At 48.2% G+C, this 22,352-nt stretch overlaps 2 protein-coding genes across 7 annotated transcripts; one reads left to right on the forward strand and one right to left on the reverse strand.

Moving 5' to 3' along the window:
• The first annotated feature begins 1,164 nt into the window (after window positions 1-1,164).
• RNASEH2C (ribonuclease H2 subunit C) lies at window positions 1,165-5,435 on the forward strand. 2 transcript variants are annotated; one of them, XM_035098379.3, is made up of 4 exons: window positions 1,165-1,363; window positions 2,885-2,991; window positions 3,072-3,191; window positions 4,668-5,435. In XM_035098379.3, exons 1-4 carry the CDS (start codon window positions 1,201-1,203, stop codon window positions 4,695-4,697), a joined length of 420 nt encoding a protein of 139 aa, XP_034954270.3. In that variant the 5' UTR covers window positions 1,165-1,200; the 3' UTR covers window positions 4,698-5,435. The 2 variants fall into 2 exon arrangements, with proteins under 2 accessions (XP_034954270.3, XP_034954271.3); XM_035098380.3 differs by having other exon boundaries at window positions 2,888-2,991.
• Window positions 5,436-5,595: 160 nt separating this feature from the next.
• KAT5 (lysine acetyltransferase 5) lies at window positions 5,596-21,908 on the reverse strand. Of its 5 annotated transcripts, none has more exons than XM_035098378.3 (14): window positions 21,654-21,892; window positions 21,504-21,570; window positions 20,167-20,235; window positions 19,149-19,285; window positions 18,596-18,775; window positions 17,195-17,275; window positions 16,105-16,179; window positions 15,727-15,975; window positions 12,919-13,008; window positions 11,412-11,552; window positions 10,279-10,372; window positions 8,753-8,912; window positions 7,838-7,919; window positions 5,596-6,456 (listed from the first exon to the last, which is right to left on the reverse strand). In XM_035098378.3, the coding sequence occupies exons 1-14, from the start codon at window positions 21,663-21,665 to the stop codon at window positions 6,322-6,324; spliced, it is 1,572 nt and encodes a 523-aa protein (XP_034954269.1). In that variant the 5' UTR covers window positions 21,666-21,892; the 3' UTR covers window positions 5,596-6,321. The 5 variants fall into 5 exon arrangements, with proteins under 5 accessions (XP_034954269.1, XP_088515901.1, XP_088515900.1 ...); XM_088659775.1 differs by having other exon boundaries at window positions 19,149-19,325; window positions 21,654-21,722; XM_088659774.1 differs by having other exon boundaries at window positions 15,727-16,179; window positions 19,149-19,325; window positions 21,654-21,908.
• Window positions 21,909-22,352: the final 444 nt, after the last annotated feature.

Raw genomic sequence — 22,352 nt, forward strand, 5'->3', positions numbered from 1 at the left:
ACCCAGCCAGCCTGGGTTTTTCAAAAACAAGTATGCCAGACAAATCTCATTTCTTTTTTTGATAGAGTTACAAGCTTGGTGGATCAGGGGAATGCTATGGGCGTAATGTATATTGATTTCTGATAGCTCAGCCAGTAGAGCATGAGACGACCTTAGGGTTGTGGGTTCAGACTGCACATTAGGTAGAAAGATCCCTGCGTTGCAGATGACCCTTGTGGTCCCTTTCAACTCTGCAGTTCTATGATCAGACAAAGGGAAGTTGTGTGTATGTATGTGTGTACTGTATAGCCAACCCAGCTCCCGCCTGCCTGCACTACCTCCTGCAAAAAGTCTCTGTATATATCTCCTAAAAAATGGACTGTGCAGGAGAGACAGTGTCCTCTTCCTGCTCAGTTCCTCTTTGCACTGGCTTGGCCTCTCTGGACAGGGAATGTGCCTGCTTAAGCATGCCCACATTTCATTGGATGCCGGGACGGGACCTTCTCACTATATGCAAGTGCAGTGGGGGGACGCAAGTGACTCCTGAGGAACTGTGCTGTTGCAGTCCTTCTCTTGGGCATCTGGTTGGCCACTGTGAGAACAGGATGCTGGACTAGTTGGGCTGCTGGCCTCATCCAGCAGGGCTGCTCTCGAATACACCCCCTCACCTCTCCTGTAGTGCCTCTCTCTTCCACATGAAAACAACATACGAAAATGAATTATATTATTAGAAAGTGCTTACAAGCACGTGGGCGTCCGTCCAAAAAACTATATACTTAAATGCGTTTCTTAGAAGCAGCTACCTCTTAAGATGCTGAAAGATTCCTGCATTGAGCTAGTTGCTCCCTTCCAACTCTACGATTCTATGATTTGCACGAGGGTGTTTTTTAAAAAAGAAAAAAAATTGCCAAAAAATAAAATAAGATGCTGCAGAAATGTGGGATAACCGAATTGAAGATTGGCAGGGGGGTGTAAATAGAAAGGGCGAAAGTGGCAGCCCTTTCCTGGGGAACGAACTCCCTTTTCGAGTCGGACGTGCCCGCCAGGACCCGCTGAAGCCGGACGCGGCTTGCGGAGGAGAGTCCAATGCGCGCTGGAGGGCGCAGGAGGCGGCGCTGGGCTGGGCACGACCCGGGAGTGGATGCGCCTGGGCGGGGCGCAGGAGGGAGGCTTCTCCGCAGGAAGGAAGGAAGGAAGGAAGTGCGGTCGTCTGTGCTGCTCATGGCTGGCGAGGAGCGGGGCCCGGCGCGGCTGGCGCTGCCTTCTTTACCCGGGGCGCCTCGGGAGCGGCTCCACTTGCTCCCCTGCGTGGTCCGGCACGACGGCGCCGCTGCGGTGCGGCGGTACTTCACGCCGGCCATTCGACGGCCCGGAGAACCGGACGGTGAGCGAAGCAGGAGGAGAGTGGGACGCAGACCCCTTGGGCAGCCGGTTAGGGGGCACTAAGGCCCCGTTGGATCGAGAGGGGACTTTTATCTGCCCGGGTGGACTTGGGGAAGAGAGTAGGATTTGCTCTGCAAGGGGGGGGGGGAGAGAAACGGCGCGCGCGGGGAGGGCGGAATCCGAACTCGGGGCCCGTTGAACTCGGTGCAGTCTTGTATCTCGAAGTAGGCCTGGGCTACGGAAAACACCATATCTGTTTAAAGCACATTTTCCCACCCCACCACCCGAAAAATATATTTAAAAAAGAATTCTGGGCACTGTAGTTTTAGCCCTCACAAAGTTATAATTCCCAGCATCCCTTAACAAACTACAGTACCCATAATTCTCTGAGGGGAGAATAGTGTGCTTTAAAGAAACTTTGTGTACAGAGTCTCCACCCTGGAGTGGATTGCGCTGCGAGGGGTTGGTGCTGCTTGAAATAAATGGGGCAGGGGAGAGGATGCAAAGAGGGTGTTACCTTGGCAGGCTCAGAATTCTGAGTGCAGTAATGGAGCACCAGGGAAGGCATGGGAGAGGGTGGACAACTTGGGGGGGGGGGAGAAGAGGACTGGATAGAACAACATCTGCCTAAATTCCCTCTTCTAGACAGCTATGAAAGGTGCAGGATCCCTAGAACAGACCCATTAGCCCATCTAGGTCAATATTGTCTACACTGGCTGGCAGTGATTCTCCAGCACCGCAGGCAGGATTGAACCTACAACCTGCATGCAAAGCACAAGCTCCGACCACTGAGCTCTGGCCTGGAACAGCGTGTATGGAATCCAGTAATAATATATCTATTCATTTAGAAGGCTTTTTTTATTTAACCAAAATAAAAATCATCACAAGAAAAAACAATACCACAGAAATGCCTCCTATAAGTGACAGAATTGCACAGGTGGCATTTCCTGCCTTCAAGGCTAAACCTTCCTTGGTCTTGTTCCCTGAGGTGAACGAGGATCTCATTCAACCCCAAGCCTTTGCTGGCTGCCATAATTGCCAGTCTTCAGCATCTTCTGAGGTCTTCCAGGGCAAAGCTGTGGGGCTCATCAGCTCTAAGTCCCTCAACCTATTGTGGAAGCAAGCCTTCCCTTACTGGTGCTGCGATTTGTAGTAGCCTTTGTGGCGTAAGAGTCTTGTGGCCCAAAACATTCATCGATCGCAGCCCTCTCCCCATCACCCATTATATTAACAATAAAATAATATGCTAAAAGAATAAACTGACCGTCACTCTAGAAGCCTGACAGAAATTTGCTCCTTTCCCTCTCTCGTTCCTTCCCTAGTGTCACAATATATTGTGATAAAACAACAATATTGACTATGTTAGAGCAGGAGCAAGAACACCGGAGTTTTGCATGCAGATGGTCCCAGGAGGCATTTCCAGTTTAAAGGGACTGGAGAGCAGGTGGGGAGCCCCCTCTGCCTGGAGAGCCCAGATTGAGAATCTGTCTGTTTGTGTCCTCTGTCATCCTGCATTGCCCAGCAGAGGAATCCGTATCCTTCCGTGGGCGGAGCCTAAAAGGGAAGGAAGTCCTCCTACCGGAGGGCTACATGGGGCTGGTCCTAGAGGAAGATGATGCAGCTTTGCAGGTGAGCTGTTGGGTGGGTGGAGCCTGGAGAGGGGAGGGTGGATCCCTGGATCCCCATTGACTGTCCCTTCTTTCCTACAGGAGCGGCAGGTGCGGGTGAAGTCTACCTTTGAGTCACTCACTGTCTGGAACCTGGAACGGGCCCCAAACAGCAGTGATGAGATCCTCATGTCCTTACATTGGCCAAAGATTGCTGAAGGGGTGGGTATAGATTGCTATAAAGGGGCAGGGAAGGTCAGGGTGGGGGTGTCCACTTGGCAGCAAACCTTCAGGCCCTTTCTGTAAATTTTGGTATTATTCCAGTAAGACATGGAAAGGAGCTGGGTATGTTTAGGGTGAAGATGTGAGAGCTTCATGTAGTATCTGCAGGTGCTGTATGTCTCTGTGTTTGTATTGCTTCTTTTCTTTCTTATGTTGTATTTTATTGTGCCCCATAGAATTCAAATGGTAATACCGTAAAATAAATTTTAAAATGCAATTAAAAAGCAGTCTATTTAATGCGGGGGACGCAGGTGGCGCTGTGGGTTAAACCATAGAGCCTAGGGCTTGCCAATCAGAAGGTCGGCGGTTCAGATCCCTGCGACGGGGTGAGCTCCCATTGCTCAGTCCCAGCTCCTGCCAACCTAGCAGTTCAAAAGCACGTCAAAGTGCAAGTAGATAAATAGGTACTGCTACAGCGGGAAGGTAAACGGTGTTTCCGTGTGCTGCTCTGGTTCGCCAGAAGCGGCTTTCTCATGCTGGCCACATGACCTGGAAGCGGTATGCCGGCTCCCTCTGCCAATAATGCGAAATGAGCGCTGCAACCCCAGAGTTGGTCACGACTGGACCTAATGGTCAGGGGTCCCTTTACCTTTACTATATTTAATGCAGACACACTGGAGAGCACCTGAAAGTTTGCGGACCAGTTTGGGAACCCGTTCTAGATTTCTGGATTTCCTGTGGCAATTAAGAGCAGGGTTGGGGAGCACTTAGCCTTCCAGTGCTGTTGGATTCACTATCAGCCCCAGGCAGCCTGCCTAACGGTCAAGGATGATGAGAGTAGTCCAACAGCACCTAAAGGGCCACAGGTTCCCTAGCCTTGATCTCCAGGGTCCCCTCCATCTCCGATTCCATAGGACAAATACTTTAAAAACATGCTTCTGGAGAAACAGACACTCTAGTAAACATTGGCATTATTGTGCATTTTGGGAGGTGAGGATTGTGCTGCTGTTCCCTCCCCACCCATAATCTGTGGCAGGGGGTGGCAAAGGCAGGAAACACGCAGAGCAGCAAAATCAAATAAGGTGAAGCTGAATAAGTGCAGGGATGTATTGATAAGAGTTTGACGCTGATGCCGCAGATTGCCTGCCTTGCTCAGCCTAGCACCTTTTTTGCCTTGACTCCTCTCTAGGAGTGACTTAAATTCTGCAGCTCCTCCTCTCTGACCAGAAACACAGTCTCTTCTACGTTGTTAGGGACGGTGTCTGGTCAGACCGACTCTTATGGGCATCTTGTGGACAGGAATGTGGCTGTAGCAGGTAGGGAAACTATAGCTGTTCAGCTGCTGTGAGACTCCGACTCCCATCAACCCCAATGATTGGTCAGGGATGGAGATGGGATTTATAGTCCAAGAACTTCTGTTGGGAGGCTGCTGGTTCCCCATTCCTCCTCTAAATGATCCTTTTTGTTCCCTTGTAGATCCATGCTTCTGTGGCTGATGAAGAATGAGATGAGAGCTGGTGACTGCTGGTGACATGGAAGTAAAAAAAAACAGCCTGCACTTCGAACTCTGTATTGGATTTTTTTGGGGTGGGGTGGGGGGCTAAGGAGTCCTTTTTCTGCAGGCCTCCCATTTTCAGACTGGATGCTGTTGCTAACCCAGCCCCACCAACGTGCAGATCTGTGCCTTCCTTGCAACAGAGGGGTTCAGCCTTTTCTTTTACAGTATTAACCATTCCAGTAGAACTTTGCTTTCAATCTTGGTCTCTCTCTGCAATTTTTTTTAAAGGAAGTTTTGGTGGGCTCCCTCCTCACCAAAGCGACTTTTGAGAATGTGCTCCATCGAGTCGAAGGCCAAGTTGATGTCAACTAGGATGCTGCTGTCATGCCTGGTTCTGGTGGTTTCCCTCAACTACACAGTTAAGACAGTGTCAAAACTGGTTTAATTCCCACACTTTCTGTCTCCGGGGAAAATCTTGCAACTCCAGAGTTTTAGACACCCCTATCTTTTCACAGAACTGTAGTACCTACAGTTCCTCAGGAAGAGAGCCAGGATAGTGGAAATGGATTTTAAACACTCTTAGTTTGTACTGCAAAAACTCAGCTTTGAAAACCCCTTACATGGATATACATTCTTGTGGCTGCTTATACGGCATAGACTTGCACCACAGCTCACCGGCATCCCCAATCTTGGGAACTATAGTTGCAATTCCCGTAATAAACGTAACATTTCCAGAATTCTTTAAATTTATGGTGTGTACGCAGCCTTTGTTTCAACTGCTTCAGGCTGTAGTGGTTCTGGCCTATAAGCTTCTTCCTTCTCATGCTCCCATTTGCTTGGCTGAAGGTCTTGGTTTTGTGAAAAAGCAATACCATATCCAGAAAAAAGATGTACACACACATGCCATTTAAAAACCCATTTTGTTAATTTATTCTGAGCACAGAAATTGGGTGGAGTTTGCTTTTTTTTAAGGCTGCTCCTCCAGTCATGAAGACTCTGGTTTTTAGGAAAGGGAGCGAGAGCGCGAGACTGTCTTACTGTATGCTAACCTAGAACGATTCTGTCCACACTTTCACCCTTGTGGATGCTACTGCAGCCTCGGGCAGTAGGGGAGACGGCAGCTTTTTAGAGCTGGGCTCCAGCTTCTCTACCCAAGGAAGCAACTGCACAATTCCAGCCTCGAAAGGAGGAGGCAGCAACAGTTTGCCTGCCTGCAGCTGAAACCCAGCAGGAAGCAGCTGCCTTTCAACTGCCTTTGCCAAGATCCAAACCTTAATTCGTGATGGTGGTTTTATATTTATATATATATAAATAAATATCCGGTCCAAAAAAAGGGGGGGCGGGACAGCTTGGGTAGCTTGGTCTGTGCTTTTTCAACTTCTGTACACAACCGCTCGGCGAAGGAATCCAAAAAGTCCTATATACAAACAAGCAGGCAAGTCCAGGGCACCTGAGGCCCAAGTAACGACGCCCCTTGAGGTCTGTCCGGCTGACAGTGCCTGCTTTGATAGCCGACTGGAAAATGTCTTCTAAAGAGCACATGGCCACCTTGCCTGATCCCCATTGTCACGGAAAGTGAGGAGGAGGGTGGACGTCCTGCAAGCAGCCGCTCCTTACTCAGGTGCACAGGCCTCACCACTTTCCTCTTTTGCTCCAGTCCTTTGGGGTGAAGTGCAGACACTTTGAGTCAATGCGAAGGATTCGCTTCAGCATGGCACGCTCATGTCCATCCACGATGTCCTCGGAGAGCGTCAGGATATACTGGCCCTAGAAGGGAGAAGTGTTTTGGTTCTGTTAATTTTAAACGAAGATTCTAGTCCTCATGACGGGCATACGGCTATACTTGAAACGCTGCTCACTCCCACCACTCCTGAAATCCTGCATATTAAATACCTCTTCTGAGTTCCTTTTTGTGACAAGAGGTAAATCTGATGTGGCAGAGAACCACAGACACCCAAGGGCTGCAACATCTCCCTGCCCATCCCTTTTCCTGGAATCTTGTCAGGAAAAACGAGCCTCATCTTTAAAAATGCCTGAAAGCAGTCTGTAGCTCTAGCTGGTTTATCTGGGGAAGGAACACATTTCCCCTGTTGCCCCCATTACTGCAGGTGGGGAAAACTGAGGCCAACAAGCTGTATCACTTTCTAGTGCTGCAACTCCGGACCCCACAAAAAATCTCTGCAGTTTCTAGTCTTGCAATCTTCCCTGTAATGCTATTCCCCTACCCCTACAAAAAAAAAACCTTATACCTGTTACCCTATAGCAGTCTTCTCCAAATTGGTAAGCTACATATATTATTGGACTCCCAACTCTCATCTTCCCTGACCATTAGCCACGCTAGCTGGGGCTGGTGGGAGTTGGGAGTCCAAAATATATGGAGATCATGGGTTCAGCAAAGGCTGCCTTCCGCAGCTCCTCTATTCCTGGCCATGCCAAGACATCAGCCACACCAGCAGAAGCAGAGCCAGTTATGCAAAATTGCATAGACAAACTGAAAGAACCTTCTTAACACACAACTTTTTGTTGCTATTATCCTCCATCAGCAGAACACATAAACAAAATTTACATGCAGACACATCCACCCCAAGATAGTGTGTCCTCCATGCAGAGCTGGTTCATGTTACTATAATGTATAGCTGAGATCCAGCACCGAGGGCCTTCTGGCGGTTCCCTTATTGCGAGAAGTGAGGTTACAGGGAACCAGACAGAGGGCCTTCTCGGTAGTGGCACCCACCCTGAGGAACGCCCTCCCAGCAGCTGTCAAGGCAATAAGCAACTATTTTACTTTTAGAAGACAACTGAAGGTGGCCCTCTTTAGGGAAGTTTTTAATGTTTGATGCTGTACTGTTTTTAATAATCGGTTGGAAGCCGCCCAGGGTGGCTGGGGAAACCCAGCCAGATGGGCGGGATATAAATAATAAATCATTATTATTATTATTGTTATTATTATGCTTCCCTTCTTCAGGATGAATTCAGCCCAAAGGTGGGGAACCTGAGGCCCTCTAGCAATTGATGGGACTTCCAAGTTCCGTCAGCCCTGACCATTGGGCTAGGCTTGCCCATTAAGCTCCATTAAATGGCCCCTAGAAATGTTGGGAGTCTTGCTGCTGCCGAGCACATTGCATGGCCATTCATTCAGGCCTGCTACCTTGTAGTAGTTGATGAGGTTGAGGTATTGCAGTGTCGAGATGACATCCTCCTTCTTGATGCTTGTGATTTCGCTGATCTCACTGGAAAGGAGGAGGAGAAATACTGAGTGCAATCCAAAATACAGAAGGGCCAGTGAAACAGGGAGGCCAGTCTTGCTACCTTAGCATGCACCTGAGGTAGTGAAGTGGGCCACATTATTTCTAATCCGTTTTTTAATTGAAAGTTTTCAACATAGGATACAATAAAAGCCAAACTAATCTGAATAAAAATAAAACAGAAAACATAGAAAAAAGAGATGAAATACAAAGTCTTCTATTAAGGCTGCATCTTAACCCCTATTTCAAACGAAAGTGAGCTCTCCCAGCTCACCTGGGAGCTTCCCCCTGATGGACTTTTTTTCTTGTCACATGAGGTTAGGAAGTCACAGGTTATGTGCTAGTGCAGACACCCCCAAACTTGGCCCTCCAGATGTTTTGGGACTACAACGCCCACAATCCCTGACCACTGGTCCTGTTAGCTAGGGATGATGGGAGTTGTATTCTCAAAACAGCTGAAGCGCAGAGTTTGGGGATGCCTGTGCTAGTGGCTACCTACCTACCTACCTACCTACCTACCTACACACACACACACACACACACACAAGGAGGGCTAATTTACGTGGAAATGACCTCACACACCATTGTCTCCCCATCACAACTCCCTCCCCGCCCCCCTCCAGCTATTTGGCAAGCTGAGAGGAACATGATTTTCTGGGCACCTGCCACATGGTGTCTTCTCCATGCAAAAATTAAGTAGCGAGGGGTTGCCATCAGCACTGGTAAGGGCCGCACTGAAGGCCTCCCCAATGGCCTCATGCAGCCCAGAGGCTGCCCAGAGGGGTTTCAGTAGTGAACTTTCATTACTTGGACCTCACTTGATAGTGATCTGCGGACGCTCTCCGGTCTCCGATTTGAGGTTCATGAGGATCTCGAGGATGGTCTGGGACCAGTAGCTGCGGTAGGACAGGAGCCCCAGGTCCGAGAGAGGCTTCTCTGGCGTGCCCGTCTTCCCTTCCACCTTGGAGAGCTCGTAGCCTGGAGGGGAAAGAGTGAGGCAGTTAGAGGGGGGGCTGCGAGCAGATCCTGGTACACAGGAAAGAACAATGCGGTAGATGGAAGAGATAGCTAAATCGGGGAAAGTTCTACCTATCTGTCTCAAGCCCCGGAGTTTAAAATGAGGGCCAAGAGGCACCCTCGACCCAAATTTTAAAGAAGTGGATTTTCATAAAATAATGAAAAAACAGGACTTGTCTGGTGGAACTGGGAATCAGCAGGATTAGGAGTCTTTCCCACAATGTGAAATTGGGGCTGCCTACTCCACTTTCTAAAATAAGGAGCATTTCCTAGCTGGTGGGCTCTCCCTGATAAAATAGGATATAACTTTTAAGTGTCTTAATATGCTTCACTGTGAGGCTAGCAAACATCACAGCAACCCCAAACAGGCTGTTATTTATAGCAGCGCTCCCCAACGCAACATGGCGCCCTCCTCGGCCTGCCCCAGCTGGATTTTCTCCCCACAACCGATCGCCACCAACAGTCATGTGGGAAGGATCCTGCGGTGTTTTTGATATGTTAATATTTCTAATGTATTTTAAAAATATGTAATTGAGTATTACTTGTAAGCCACCTTTCTATCCTGCAAGTTGGAATATAAATCTATGTAATACATAGATAAAGCAAGCATAACTCTGTGGCTTTGTTTTAATAAGCAGCTGAGTTGTCAAAGCAGGATCTTCAAACCAAACTACCAAAAGTGCAAGTAAAAGACTACTTAGGCAACACATCTGGGGGTGGGGGGTGGGGGTAAGGTGCTGAAGTTTGGGCTTTGAAGGATCCTCAAGATGAGGGAGCTACACAGCTGTGGGGCAGCCCCACAAGTGCTCCTCCCCATGTTTGTACAGTACATGGCAATCTAAACACAAAGGACAGCATAGCTGCCAAGTCTCCCGTTTTTCGCGGGAAACCTCCGTATTTTAAACCGTTTCCCGCTGGCAGCCCGGATTGGAAAAAATCCCGAAAAATCCCCCGGATTTCCTACCTGCCAGGGAGGCTCCATTTTGGGTGCTGGCGCCGCCCAATTTCCGGTGCCCAGACATGGGTAGCGCGGCACTGGAAGTTGCTTCTACGTGTGTCGGGACATGCGTAGAAGCGACTTACGGTGCTACGCAGCTGCTGATCCCGCATTTTTCAGCGGGAGACTTGGCAGCTATGTGCACAGATGATCTTTCTAAGAAGGCGCCTCTCAGGCCTCGGTGTGTCAGGGAAGAGACTGTCTCCTGAGAATGTCAGGAATGGTTGGGTCAAATCCAGAAAAACAACCTCTGGGGATATTGGAGGGTTTGATTCAACAACCTGCTAAGATTCAAATGGAGGATTGAAAATGGAAAGAGACTCCACTTACTGAATTCAATCAGCAACTTTCCGTAGCCCCGTCTCTGGTAAGGGGGCAGGGTCAGGATACAGGCCACGTTGTAGTCCTCCGTAGATTCCTTCTCCTGCAGGTAGTGGCAAAACAAGCAGCGTGTTAATTTTCACTGGCGGAGCTGTTCCAGCCCTTCCAACGCTGACCCCGGGATCCCTGACATTGGCATGACAGATTTCCCCTTCCTTTCAAAAGGAAGCTGTTTAGGATTGACCACAACTAGCGTAATGGCCGTTGCATTAGGACAGTGCCCATTCTTGGGTTTCATAACTATTGCAAAATTCATCAACAGTAGGCCCTCAGTTTTATTTTATAAACCAAGTTTCTAGTCCTTACGGCTGCAAGGAAAGCCTTGAAAACAGAAAACGTCATTCCTAATGAAATATCAAAGAGGGACTGAGCTGGACAGGTCTCCAGTGCTCTGTGTAGATCCTCACAGATAACATTAGGCTGTTGCTACCAGCTCTCCCCCTAACATCCCACACACTTCCCTTCTCCTTGCTAAATAATAGAAGAAGAAGAAGAAGAAGAAGAAGAAGAAGAAGAAGAAGAAGAAGAAGAAGAAGAAGAAGAAGAAGAAGAAGAAGAAGAAGAAGAAGGGGAAGAAGGGGAAGAAGAAGAAATCTTTATTCTCAGAGGCAGGACAAAACATAAATAGATGAGGATGATAAATATCAATACAGGTTGGCCCTTGGACACATTTGCAAAGCAAAGAAATTACTGTGAGCACTCCACACTACATCATGTATTCAATTGGCTAACGCCCATGGAAGGCACCACATCAGCAAACCCTTTATGCATTCATGTGAATATATATACTGTTAGCCGTGCAGTGCCTAGCATAGTAGACCCATCAATATGAGTGAGCATGACTAACTTCACTGGGGCTGAAAAGAATAGAATTCAGTTGGGTAAAACTCTCGGCTCATGGTGGAAACTTCAGATCCAATTCAATCGGAACTGTAACTAAGAACTTTACGATATTAAATGTATTTGAAATAGACAAATGAATTTTACACATACATCATGCAAATTAATATTACATTAACACATCAATTTAGAAATTCTTAAGATCTAGCTGACATATGCGTACATTAACTTTGCAACATTACCTTGGAGAAGTAGCCGACAATGTGGAAGCCTTTGCTGTCGTACTCTGTCATTACGTAGAAGAGGAAGGGATCTGTGTCATAATAGAGTGTCTTGTGGTCCAGGAAGCACTTAGCCAGGAGGCAGAGGTTTTGTGAGTAGCTCTGAAAAGGGGGAGAAGAGAAAGAGATACTGAACAACCCCTTCCTGAGAAAGGAGGGCTTGAGATTCATCTCTAGCAGCGAGAGGTTGTGGGGCAAGACTGGACTGGAGGGGGAGGGGAACCACAAGCCATTCCAAATATGAGCATTTCCCCCTCTCAGCTTCACATATGGTGTCTAGAAACCCAGTGCTTCCTCCAGGGAATTTAAAATGCATTTTCCCCAGTTCCAAGGAGAGGGAAATTCGTGTGTGATGCTCACTCCATTACATCTCCGGAAAAACAAGGAAGCAAGTGGAGGGGAGAGAAGACAAACCCAGAAGTTTCTCTTCCAAACAGCCCCTTCGCCCTTCCCAATTTCTGAGCACATGACCTTTGCTTTTGGATCAGTTTCAAGACTTTTAAAACATGCCTGCCTTATAATGTGGGGCTGAACCTCTACCCCATCTGCCCACTCACACAGAGACAACTTGATTGGATTGTTTCCCTCCCTTCTATTCTGCCTCAAGACTTGTCAAAAATAAACATACATCTGGATTCTGGAAGGAAACAAGCATGCAAAGAAGAGACTTTTGCAATGAAGGACTGAAAATCCCAATTTCGCACTGCTTCTCTACCGTTGTGAATGTCTGTCGTACCAGATGGGACACCCATCTGCCTTGCCTATCAGTTCAGACCACAAGTTATGTGGTTCAGTTTTGTACCTTTTTCGCATTTGGGTGGGTCGGGGGAATGGGCAGCAGGGAGGGCCAAATTTACTGTGGATTACAGAAGGCCCAAGGTTCAATCCCTGGCACCTTCCGTTAAAAGGATCGGGTGGAAGGGGACAGGGAAGACCCTGGAGAACCACAGCCAGTTAGAGGAGAGAGGGTACTGGACAGGATGAAGAAACCGCCTGCTCTGGCATTTAGAGGTTTGTAGCTTTACAGGGAGAGACCGTAGCTCAATGACAGAGAAACTGTTTTGCATGCAGAAAGTCTCGGGTTCAATCCTTGCCTTCTTCAATTAGGAGTAGGAAAGATTTCTCTGTTTTGAGTTGCTGGAGAGCTGTTGCCAGTCAGAGCAGACATCACTGGGCTGAGTCAGGTGCGGAGAAACCGTGGTCTCCAGAAGTGCCTAGATGGCAACCTCCACAGCTGCCAACAGTAATCCAACAACATCTGAAGGGCAACAGGTTCTCCCCACCCCTGCTCTAGATGAAGCAGTCCCAACTTCCTATGTTTCTGTGTGTGGTGGATGAGACGGCTCCAGCCACCAGCCACCTCCAATGTGCTCTCCATCCCCATCTCCCAAAACAAAGCCCCAGCGATCATCGCGGAATCAGCTTTCCTAGAATCCCTGTTTTGTCTGCGCCCAACAACTGCTCTTGCCTTGTTCTTCCGCCCATCGATCTCAAAGAAGGAGATCGTCCCCTTGCGGTAGATTTCGTTCCCTGGCGGATGCCTCAAGTCACACTTTGTCTGCAAAACAGAAGGATCACAGGCTGAACTCTCGTAAACAAAATTAAACCTTTCTGGGTCCTTGTGCTTCTAGGAATTGCATTTGGGGGGCAGGGACATAGGACAGGTCAGGACAGACTGGAGGGTGTGGGGAAAGCTCAAGGTCCTACAGAACTGCAGCCCCTTACCAGGCTTCAGCACACACTAGGGATTTGTGTCTAGAATCAATGATAACACAGCTCTCTAACACAGTTAATTGCTCCCAGAGCAAATGCCAGGTGAAGGGTGGGGGGGTTCAAGAACCTAACCTTTAGTGGAGCACACACACAGGAAAATGAGTGTTGTGGCTTCCCTCTCTGGAAGTCCAGCAAGGGGCTCAAGAGTTCTCTCCAATGTTTTACACAATTGGATGGTGCAAAGCAAGCACACAGTGTTATCATTTCAATACTGACTTTGGGTTATATATATATATATATTAAGATTTTTATTAAAGTACGAGAATTTTTACATACATTATATTCTCTCCTTCCGATTTTTAATTTCCCGTACCAGGATTGAACCCTAACTGCTGGCACTGTGAACAAGCCAAGGGATGGTTCTCCCATATGTATTGGGAATGCCCAGAGGTAGGGGGATTTTGGAATAAAATCCTTAAGGTTATTAATGAAGTTTTAAAAGTGAAGCTACCTATAGACTTCAATCTTATGACAATGGGTATACTAGGAAACACGGCCATAGAGAAAGGTGACTAGCACACCTTCAAAGCAATGATACTAGCAGGAAAGGCAACAATAGCTTTAGGTTGGAAAGATAGAGAAAAATGGACAGTAGAGGTCTGGACTAATTATTTGTTTGAATTTATTCAGTCAGACATCGTGGCAGTAATGTCACAGGAAATAACATGGAAGGCCAAGTCTACTATGATAAGGACCAGATGGAACCCCTATCTTCAATGGCTAACAACTACTGGACCAGAATATATTCAGTGGAAATTAAAGACATTGTGCCCGTGGCTGAGGACAACTGTTCGAACCCTTCCAATGGATTATGGGTGGGGGAGGGGTGGGAAGGGAAAGGAAAAACTGACTTTGGGTTATATAAACTTTTACTGAAACAGAAACCAAACGGCCAGCTCGGTTTAAAATTAGCATGAAGTCAGGACACGGGTTGGGGCAAAGAGGATGACACCTGGCAGAGAATATGGGTGAAGCCCCCTCTCCGCTCTGTTTCACCAAAATATAAAGAACTGTCCTTAAAAGTGATTCACAAACTGGTATGGGACTCCCAGAGGCCTGTTACTCAATCATATTTTCATTTATGGTCTCTGGCTTTTTAAAGAAATCAATAATTTTGAATTGTTCTCTTATCCCTTCTGCCTAGCTTGCACCATTACCTTTTTTTGAGGAAGCTGGTCTTAGTATACATAATAAAGAGCTAATTGCTCATTTTTGAGATGGCTGCTAGAGCCACAATGGCTCGTCTCTAGAGAGTTCCAAACGGAGCCAATACAGTACCTCTTTTTCGTATTCTGAAGTTTGGGAACTTGTTATTATAAAAGATGAGCAACAAACTATGCATTCCCAGGGGACAATGTAAAAAGGATAGATGTATGGATAGATTTGCAGGGGTTTGGTTTGATTTCATTACTTATGTCAATAAGGAAGAACACTGCCAGCTACCTCCCTCTGCTTCTCAATGGATTTGGTTGATTCAAAAATACATGATACTGTTCCTCTTTAAGATTCACCCAACCCGACAGTAATGGGTTTTATTTTATTCTATGTTTAAAAGTGTTCTCTTGTTTTATTTCTGTTGTATCAGCCTGATTTGTATTTTTTGTCGTCATTGTTGTTAGCACAATAAATAAAAGAAAAATACCGACACTCCAGGTGATTGTAAGAGCTTTTTGAGATTCTGAGTTGCACAGAACTGATGCAATCAGGAGGCTTGAGGAGCAAAACTGCTCCAAGGTGGTCCTGCTTTTTGTATAAAATACCTCAGGGGCATGTAGAAAACTAGCCTGCCAGGGTGAAGAAGCAAGCTTTTCCTCTCTCTTTTCCCTCCAGTATGTTCCCATAGGGGTGTACTCATAACAAGCCCAATCTCATCTGGAGACATTTTGCCAATCAAATCTTCTGAATGCACAAACTGGCACGATGGGCACGTGTCGCCTGCAAGGCTATGACAGAGATGTGACGGTAGGCAGAACTGTCCTCCAATAGGCAGGAGAAAGGCCAACAGGTCTACTAGTCTCAAGAGGTTTAACCTCCTGGAGGCTGCGTAAGGCAGAAATCCCAAGCTAGCATCAGGTCTACCAACCCTGGGCAATGGGTCTGCAGAGATCAGTAGATCCCCACTGACAGGTCTGCTGAGCCCAACAGTCTCCAGGCATGTCTGACAGCCAGCTGGGATGGTAGACCAGGCTGGCCTCTAACTCTGCAGGGGCAGGCACAGTATGGCATTGGGTTTACCTGCTATAATACGTCAGACATTAGGTCTACCCAGGCCAGAGACCAGGTCTACCAGCCCAGGAAGATAGACCTGGTGTCTTGAGAAACAGGCGGGTCTGGGAAACTCAGGGTGTTCTTAGACCTGGTATCCCAATGGTAGCCACCAGGCAGAGTCTCGGGCAGCCGCTAGGTGTTGGCGACAAAGAGCTGGCTGGGAAACAGAGCAATCCAGGCTGGCAGACTTTGGGTCCCAGATGACAGGCAGCCCAAACTGGGTCCTGGGACTTACCAGGTGCCTCTGGAGACATTTGAGGCTCTTGACGTACTTAAGGCAAAACTCGCAGAGGTAGAGGACGGGGAGGGTGGTGAGCTCCTGTGGGTAGGGCGAGAAGTACCAAGGCTTCAGGCGGTGCCGCCCCAGTTCAATGCACTCAATGTTTTTCATGCGCGTGATGATGTCGTCGTGGCTGCGGTCCGAGACCAGACTGCCTGTCATGCGTGGGGCTGAGGGGATGCCGTCTGAGCTGTCCTGGGAGTCCTGCTCACAAAAACCGGGGGGAGGCGGGAGATTCTGGATGAACGAGGAAGAGCCACATATTCCTTCTTCCAGGCTGGTGCCCCCCTGGGAAGCAGGCTGGCAGGCATTACCCCAAGCCCTGGCACTTACCTCATCAGTGCCAAGGCAATTGGATTTCCTCTTCCTGCCAGGCTGGGCAGCCACCGCTCGACGTGCGGAGCCATTCTGGAAGACAAAAACAGGGTCAAGGAGGATGTCAAAGAGAGCAGGGAAAATTCACTGCCCAGGCACTTCCCACGCCTCTCTCCAGCTCATGTAGAAACAGGGTTAGAAGGCACCTCAAAAATAGCTCCAGAAGACTCACTGAGGGACAGAAGCTACAGCAAGAGGGAGGAACTTTTTGCACCCTGAGGTGACTCACCCATCCAGGCAACTTTTCGGGGGCCGCCCGTGGTGGGCAGGGCCAGGAGAAAATGTGGGTGGAGGAACAATGGTTAACTTACTTATATGTTCCTCTCCATCCTGGCACCCCAGTAGCAGTATGAGAATTCAAGGACACATTCTAGCCAAGCAAAAACAGTCAAAGAGGATGCAAAGCCGGGTTGGTGAGAGGGTTCTAAGGGCAGGACAAAGAGGTCTGCTAAAGAGGAAATGCAACACATGCATCTCCCCTCTCTAGGTCACAAACCAATTTGGCTTGGGAGGTATATTTGTTTTTGGGAGGTGTATTTATTTTACTACATTTGTAGCTCATCTTCCTCTTCAGAAGTCAGTGTGGTGTTCTCAGGCAGGCCAACATTCCAGACCGTGTCTTGCTTAGTTTCAGACCAGTGCCATGTGTTCAATGGGCCAACGGCCCACATTGGAGCATGAATAAAATCCAGCCGCCCTCCCAAAGGAAAAGCTAAAATTCCACGCCTTCTGATGGGGTCTCATGCACACACACCCATCCCCTTGTGCTGTTCTGTACGTTGAGGTCAAAATCAAATGTGGTTTTGCACAAAGCCAAGGATTCAGATTTGGTTTCCTCGTTAAGAAAACACAAACTCCAGCCTTTCACCAACCTCTGTCTGAGTAGCTGGAGGAGCAGCTTCTACATCCTTAGTGTTTGTGGAGACACTCACAGGCTCCTCTTCAGAACCTGGCTCTCCCTTCCTCCACAACCCCCAACAGGCATAAACCCTTACCTAGACCCATTCATCGAACAAGAACCACTGGAGGTGGGTGTGGAGTGGCTTACCTGGGGGAACACCGATGCTTGTGTTGTCTCGGTTGGGGTGGGGATGGGGGTTGCTGGAGAAACTACTTCTACTTTCCTCTTCTGGAAGAGACAGAAACAAAGCAAGTTATTTCTGGGGCTGCCCATCCCCTTCCTCAACAGCCACTGATACGCTTCCAAACACACCTCCACGTGCCCACTCAGTTCCAAGCTGAGATTCCCACTTGCATGTCCCATTGCAAAGAACATGATGACTTTGACCCACAGCCCACACAGGGATTGGGCCTTGCAGGGACCCCCTCAACTACCCCTGAAGTGAGTAGCGATGAGGGACAGGGAAGTTCATATGGGGGCTTTGGCTCGAGTTCGTCTGCTTTGGGGCCTTCATAATCAATCAAACCCACTGGTCTATCTAGCTCATTGCTGTCTACACTGATTGGCAGCAGCTCTCAAGGGTTTCTAAAAGGGAGGCATTCCCAGTTTTAGTTGAAGATGCTGGGGATTGAACCTGGGAACTTCTGCACACAAAGCAAGAGTGCTCTATCACTGAGCTCCGACTCTTCTGAACGTTTACAGAGATTACTTGTCTCCCACCCTTGGGGACTCAGTCCTGCTTTGTACAGCAATCTTCTGCAGTCAGTGGAGCATGTACGGTATTGCTGTCCCAATCCCACATCTGGGGGGGGGGGAATCCTTCCACAATGGAAGATCTGCTTGTATGCTCACAGCTTTTCCCCCCTTACGACGTCCTATGGCACCTTACGACGTCCTATGGCAGGTGCAGGGTGTGTTTTATTGGGTTTGCAGGCAAACACATCACAAAGAAAGAGAGGGTCCATATAAAAAGGACAGCTGAAAGTAGAACGCCCCCCCACCCAATATTTAAACTACGATTCAAATTTCTAACTTGCTTAACAGCGAGGCTGTGAAGCAAGGAACCTAGGGACTTGGGGCCGGATGAAGTGACTGTAGCAGCTAAGCTGGTTTCAAACCAAATAAAATTTCCAGGGCACTTAGACAGCAATAAATGGACACCATAGTAGTATTTTTAGTGGGGCTCCATGGTCATTCACAAGCTCCAGACCCTGAGTGGCACTCAAGAACTTAGTTCGATGAGTAATATGGTTTTGAATGCCAATGTGCACAGGGCAATGTACTGGAGGCTTGATTTGAACCTGTTCTTTATTTCTTTGGTGTTTTTCCTGTAGGGGGGTCATCTGCACTGCTCTTCTTTGACTCAGGAGGGAAGAGAGTGCCCTCAGAATGAAGGCCAGAATGCCCCCGGGCTCCTCCCTTGGAGACCTCCCTTGCCAGCCCAGACCTAGCCCAAGCCCGCCCAGCTTGTGCGGCCTCTCGAGAACGTGCCGGGTAGACAAAAGACACAAAAGGAGCGAGCCGGGGCGGCCGAGCGCCGGTTCGTACCGTTGAGCGATGGTTTGGCTGGACGCAGGAGCTGGAGGAGAGGGGTTGGTCGGGCGAGCCGGGGACGGCCTCCCTCTCTTTAGGTAGGTTAAAACGGAGGGTTATCTGCACCGGAATGGGAAGGGTTTTACCGCTGGATGGAGTTGCGGCTGGCTGTAGAGACAGATCCAAGGTCTTCCTCTGAGTGGGGGAGGAAGAGGGGTGTTACCAACACATGGGGGGAGGGGCAAGGGGCGGCACTGCCGCTCTGGGGAAGGGTGCAGGGACCACCATCCCCACACGCTGCAGGCTGAGCAGCACAATAAGAGGACACAAGGGAAAAGACCGGAAGGAAACCACCAACGCTTACAAAGGCCTCGTTCCTTATAAAGTCTCTGTCCTTGGTCCAAAGAGACCTGGGGGAATGGGACGGGGCATCAACCCCAATGCTAATAAAAGCACTCTCTTCCCCAGGTCTGGACTAACACCACCACCCACCGACCCCTTGCCAGATCACATCCTCCCAAAGCCTCCCTTCCCCGCCCGCCCCCCCCGGCCCCACATTTCCTCCTACCACGTCACGTTCCGGAGAGCTGGGCCGTGATCCAGGCAGCCCATTCTTGGTGGGTGTCTTCGCTTCCTTTTTGGGGAACTGTATCTTCTTCAAATCCAGCCGGTCATGAGTCACCCATTCATCCAGACGCTTGTTAACTGCATGGTTCAAGGCAAGGGATAATTTTCCCACCCCCATCTTTAAGGAAGAATGAGGTGATGATAAAAGCAGGACTCTGCATCGCTATCTAGCCAGCAGCAATCTCTGTTACATTCCCCCTATCTTTCTAGGCAGTGCACCAAGCTTCTGCCTGTCTTCCTGCCTGTCTGTTTTACAGTGGCTGCCGGCTGTCTACTTTTGGTGACCAGGTTTCATTATGTACACATACACATCAAAAGTAAAAACAGGTCCCAAGGGCTGGAATTAAGAGTCCATGCCTTTTGGCTAATCTTGGTAGCCACATCCCAACAGGGGAAGGATGGGGTCATGTTTTTGGCCCTATACTGAGTTCCAAAAGCATTCTCAGATTGTTCCCAAAGTGAAGCATGAAGTCAGCAACAATCAACTCCAAAAACTTTTTTTATTAGGACTGGTTCTGATGCTCAGCATAGATGGAAAAGATGTTTACCCACGCATTCACACACCCCTGCTTAGGATGCTGGTTCTGCTGTGAGCTGTATGGGCAGTCTGCTGGAGAACCTGTGGCCCTCCAGAAGTTGTTAGACAACCATAATCAGCCCCGGTCATTGGCCAATCTGGCTGGGGTGGAGCCAATCTGGCTGGAAGTTGGACTCCAGGTTCCCCATTCCTGCTCTGGGAAAAGGCTGGTCTACTTCCCCATTTAAGTGGGTAGAGCAGTTTTAATTACTGGATAGTGATTTTAAAATATTCTGCTTTCAATTTCTAAGTATCTTGAATATGTTTCTATAGCCTTTTGCCTTCTCAGACGTTCTTCATCATTCCTATCTGGAAAAGCCCATTTTATTTTTATGATTTCATCCTGCCCACCCTCCAAATGGATTTGTCCCCATCTACTCACAGTCAATGTAGTGAACGTAGAAAAGTTTTCGGCCGCTGATGTCCTTGACACTAAGTATTTCAGCCAGTGCTGTTGAAAGAAAGAAATATATTACATATCTAAGAGAATGTGAAGAGAGAGAGAGAGAGAGAAGAGACCACTTTGTGGACCTCTGAAAAGTCCACTACTAAATGTCAGGAAGACTCTCTTATTTGGGATTCCTGCGATGCAAATGTTATATCAGTGGGCCTGAATATTTTATTTAGATGGCTGAGGGCACTACTCTTTCTTAACTCAAATTATCTTTTCAGATATGAATAATAGGTAAGAGTGCTCTAAACAAATGCTAGCCCTGACCTGCATTGCCAGTAATTACTGTCATGGATGTATCCAAATAACAAATTCTGTTACTGGAACTCATCACTGACGGAAGATTGACAAATAATGGGTGGGGATAAGGGCAAAGATACAAAACAGTTTAGAATATGATTTTGCCACAGATGCTTGGACTTTCTTTTGTACATGGAGAACAAAGTGTGTTTCATTCTGCAATACCTTTAATAAAAAAAAGTCATCAAAACCTTTTGAGATTAATAAATTCCATTTGCTCCTTTCCTCCACTGGAGACTCCCCAAATTCCCAGAGACCTCTAGGCTCCTTGACATATTGATTTTGGCAGCACTCAGAACCTCACTAGCCTCCAATGAATTAAGAACATTTCTGAGATAGCATAGGTAAGACTGTGCTGTTGGTCCCACCTCATCGTGGTGCATATTTACAGTTATACCAGGCCTTTCATCCAAGGAGCTCAAGGCGATACATACAGGTCTCCCTTCTCTATTTTCGTCTAACAACCATCCTGGAAAGTAGGCTGGACAAGTGTTCTTCACCAGATTTTGCCTAAACTACCACTCCCATCATTCCTGTCCACCAGCCAAGCTTGACTAGGGCTGAGAGGAGTTATAATTCAGCAACAATTGGAGGGCTGAAGGTTCTCCATACCTGGACCAAGGTTACAACTGACCCCAATTCAATCACTGAGCATTATTCGCAGATGAGGATTTGAACCTGAGTCTGCCCATGTACCACACTCCAATACAGCACAGGATGCTCTTTCACAGCCTGACCTTAGACCCGACACCCTGCTGTGCTGGCCTTCAGCCTCACCAGCCTCCTTGACTCCACCCCTGGCTTCGCCTCCACCTTCTTTTCCATGGTAACCCTACCTAAGGTTCATTGGTAACTGATATCATTTCCCCCACAAGGTGAGAGGTCTCCCCTCTGTGCCATGATGACATCTGGCCCCGCCCCTTGGGCCTCCGCCCCTCCCCTCCCGCCATGGCCCCGCCCCCACTCACGCCACTCGTCCTCGTTTTCCTGGTTACGGCGCAGCACGGGGAGGCGACACCCCTCGGTCACTTCCTCCTGCAGGAGTTAGAGAGAGATTAGCAGAGGGACCAGCAACCCCAACCAGACCCCCACCCCGCAATCCCCGGCTCTCAACTCACCACCTCCGCCATCTTGGACCCTCGCCGTTAGCCGGGGCCTTCTCTTCCGGCATCTACCAAACAACGGGTGGGGGGGATAAAGAAAACTATGGCTTCCGGTGTGCCCCAGATGACAACTTCCTATTTTGCTTTTGTCCTTCTATAGGCTTCTTTCTGAACTCTATGATCGTAGTATCACGTGACGAGGGCAGCCAGCCAGAGCCCGCAGCAGAGAAAGGGAAATGATGCTAGTTCAAGTCTGTCAGAGTGGCAGGCGTTGGTTTCACGTGGTGTCCTAGGAAGTGACGCTAAAACGCTTGGCACGTGACCTGGCAGCCCTCCCAGAAAACGGAAGTTGTCATTTTTGTTGTTGTAAGCTGTATAGTATGAGCATTTATGACTTGGCAGCCAACCGACTCTGTCCCCCGTCACCTCCACCAAGTACAATAATGCCAAATTATATTCGGCTGATCATTTATTTATTTATTTATTTATTTGTTTTATTACGTTTGTATACTGCCTTTCTGCCAAGGTACCAAAGCAAACTACTGTATGTAAGATTTCAGACTAGAGCTGTACTGAGAATTTTGCAATAATATAAATTTCACCAATAAACATACACGAATTCCCAATTTGGATTTTGTTGTTCACTAAAGCAAAGTGAAAGCAGACACTTGGGATGTCTAAAAAAAGAAGCTGCTTTTTGTAAATTCCTCAGGC

The sequence above is a fragment of the Zootoca vivipara genome, chromosome 16, assembly GCF_965207765.1.
Source record: "Zootoca vivipara chromosome 16, rZooViv2.hap1.1, whole genome shotgun sequence".
Classification (NCBI taxonomy): domain Eukaryota; kingdom Metazoa; phylum Chordata; class Lepidosauria; order Squamata; family Lacertidae; genus Zootoca; species Zootoca vivipara.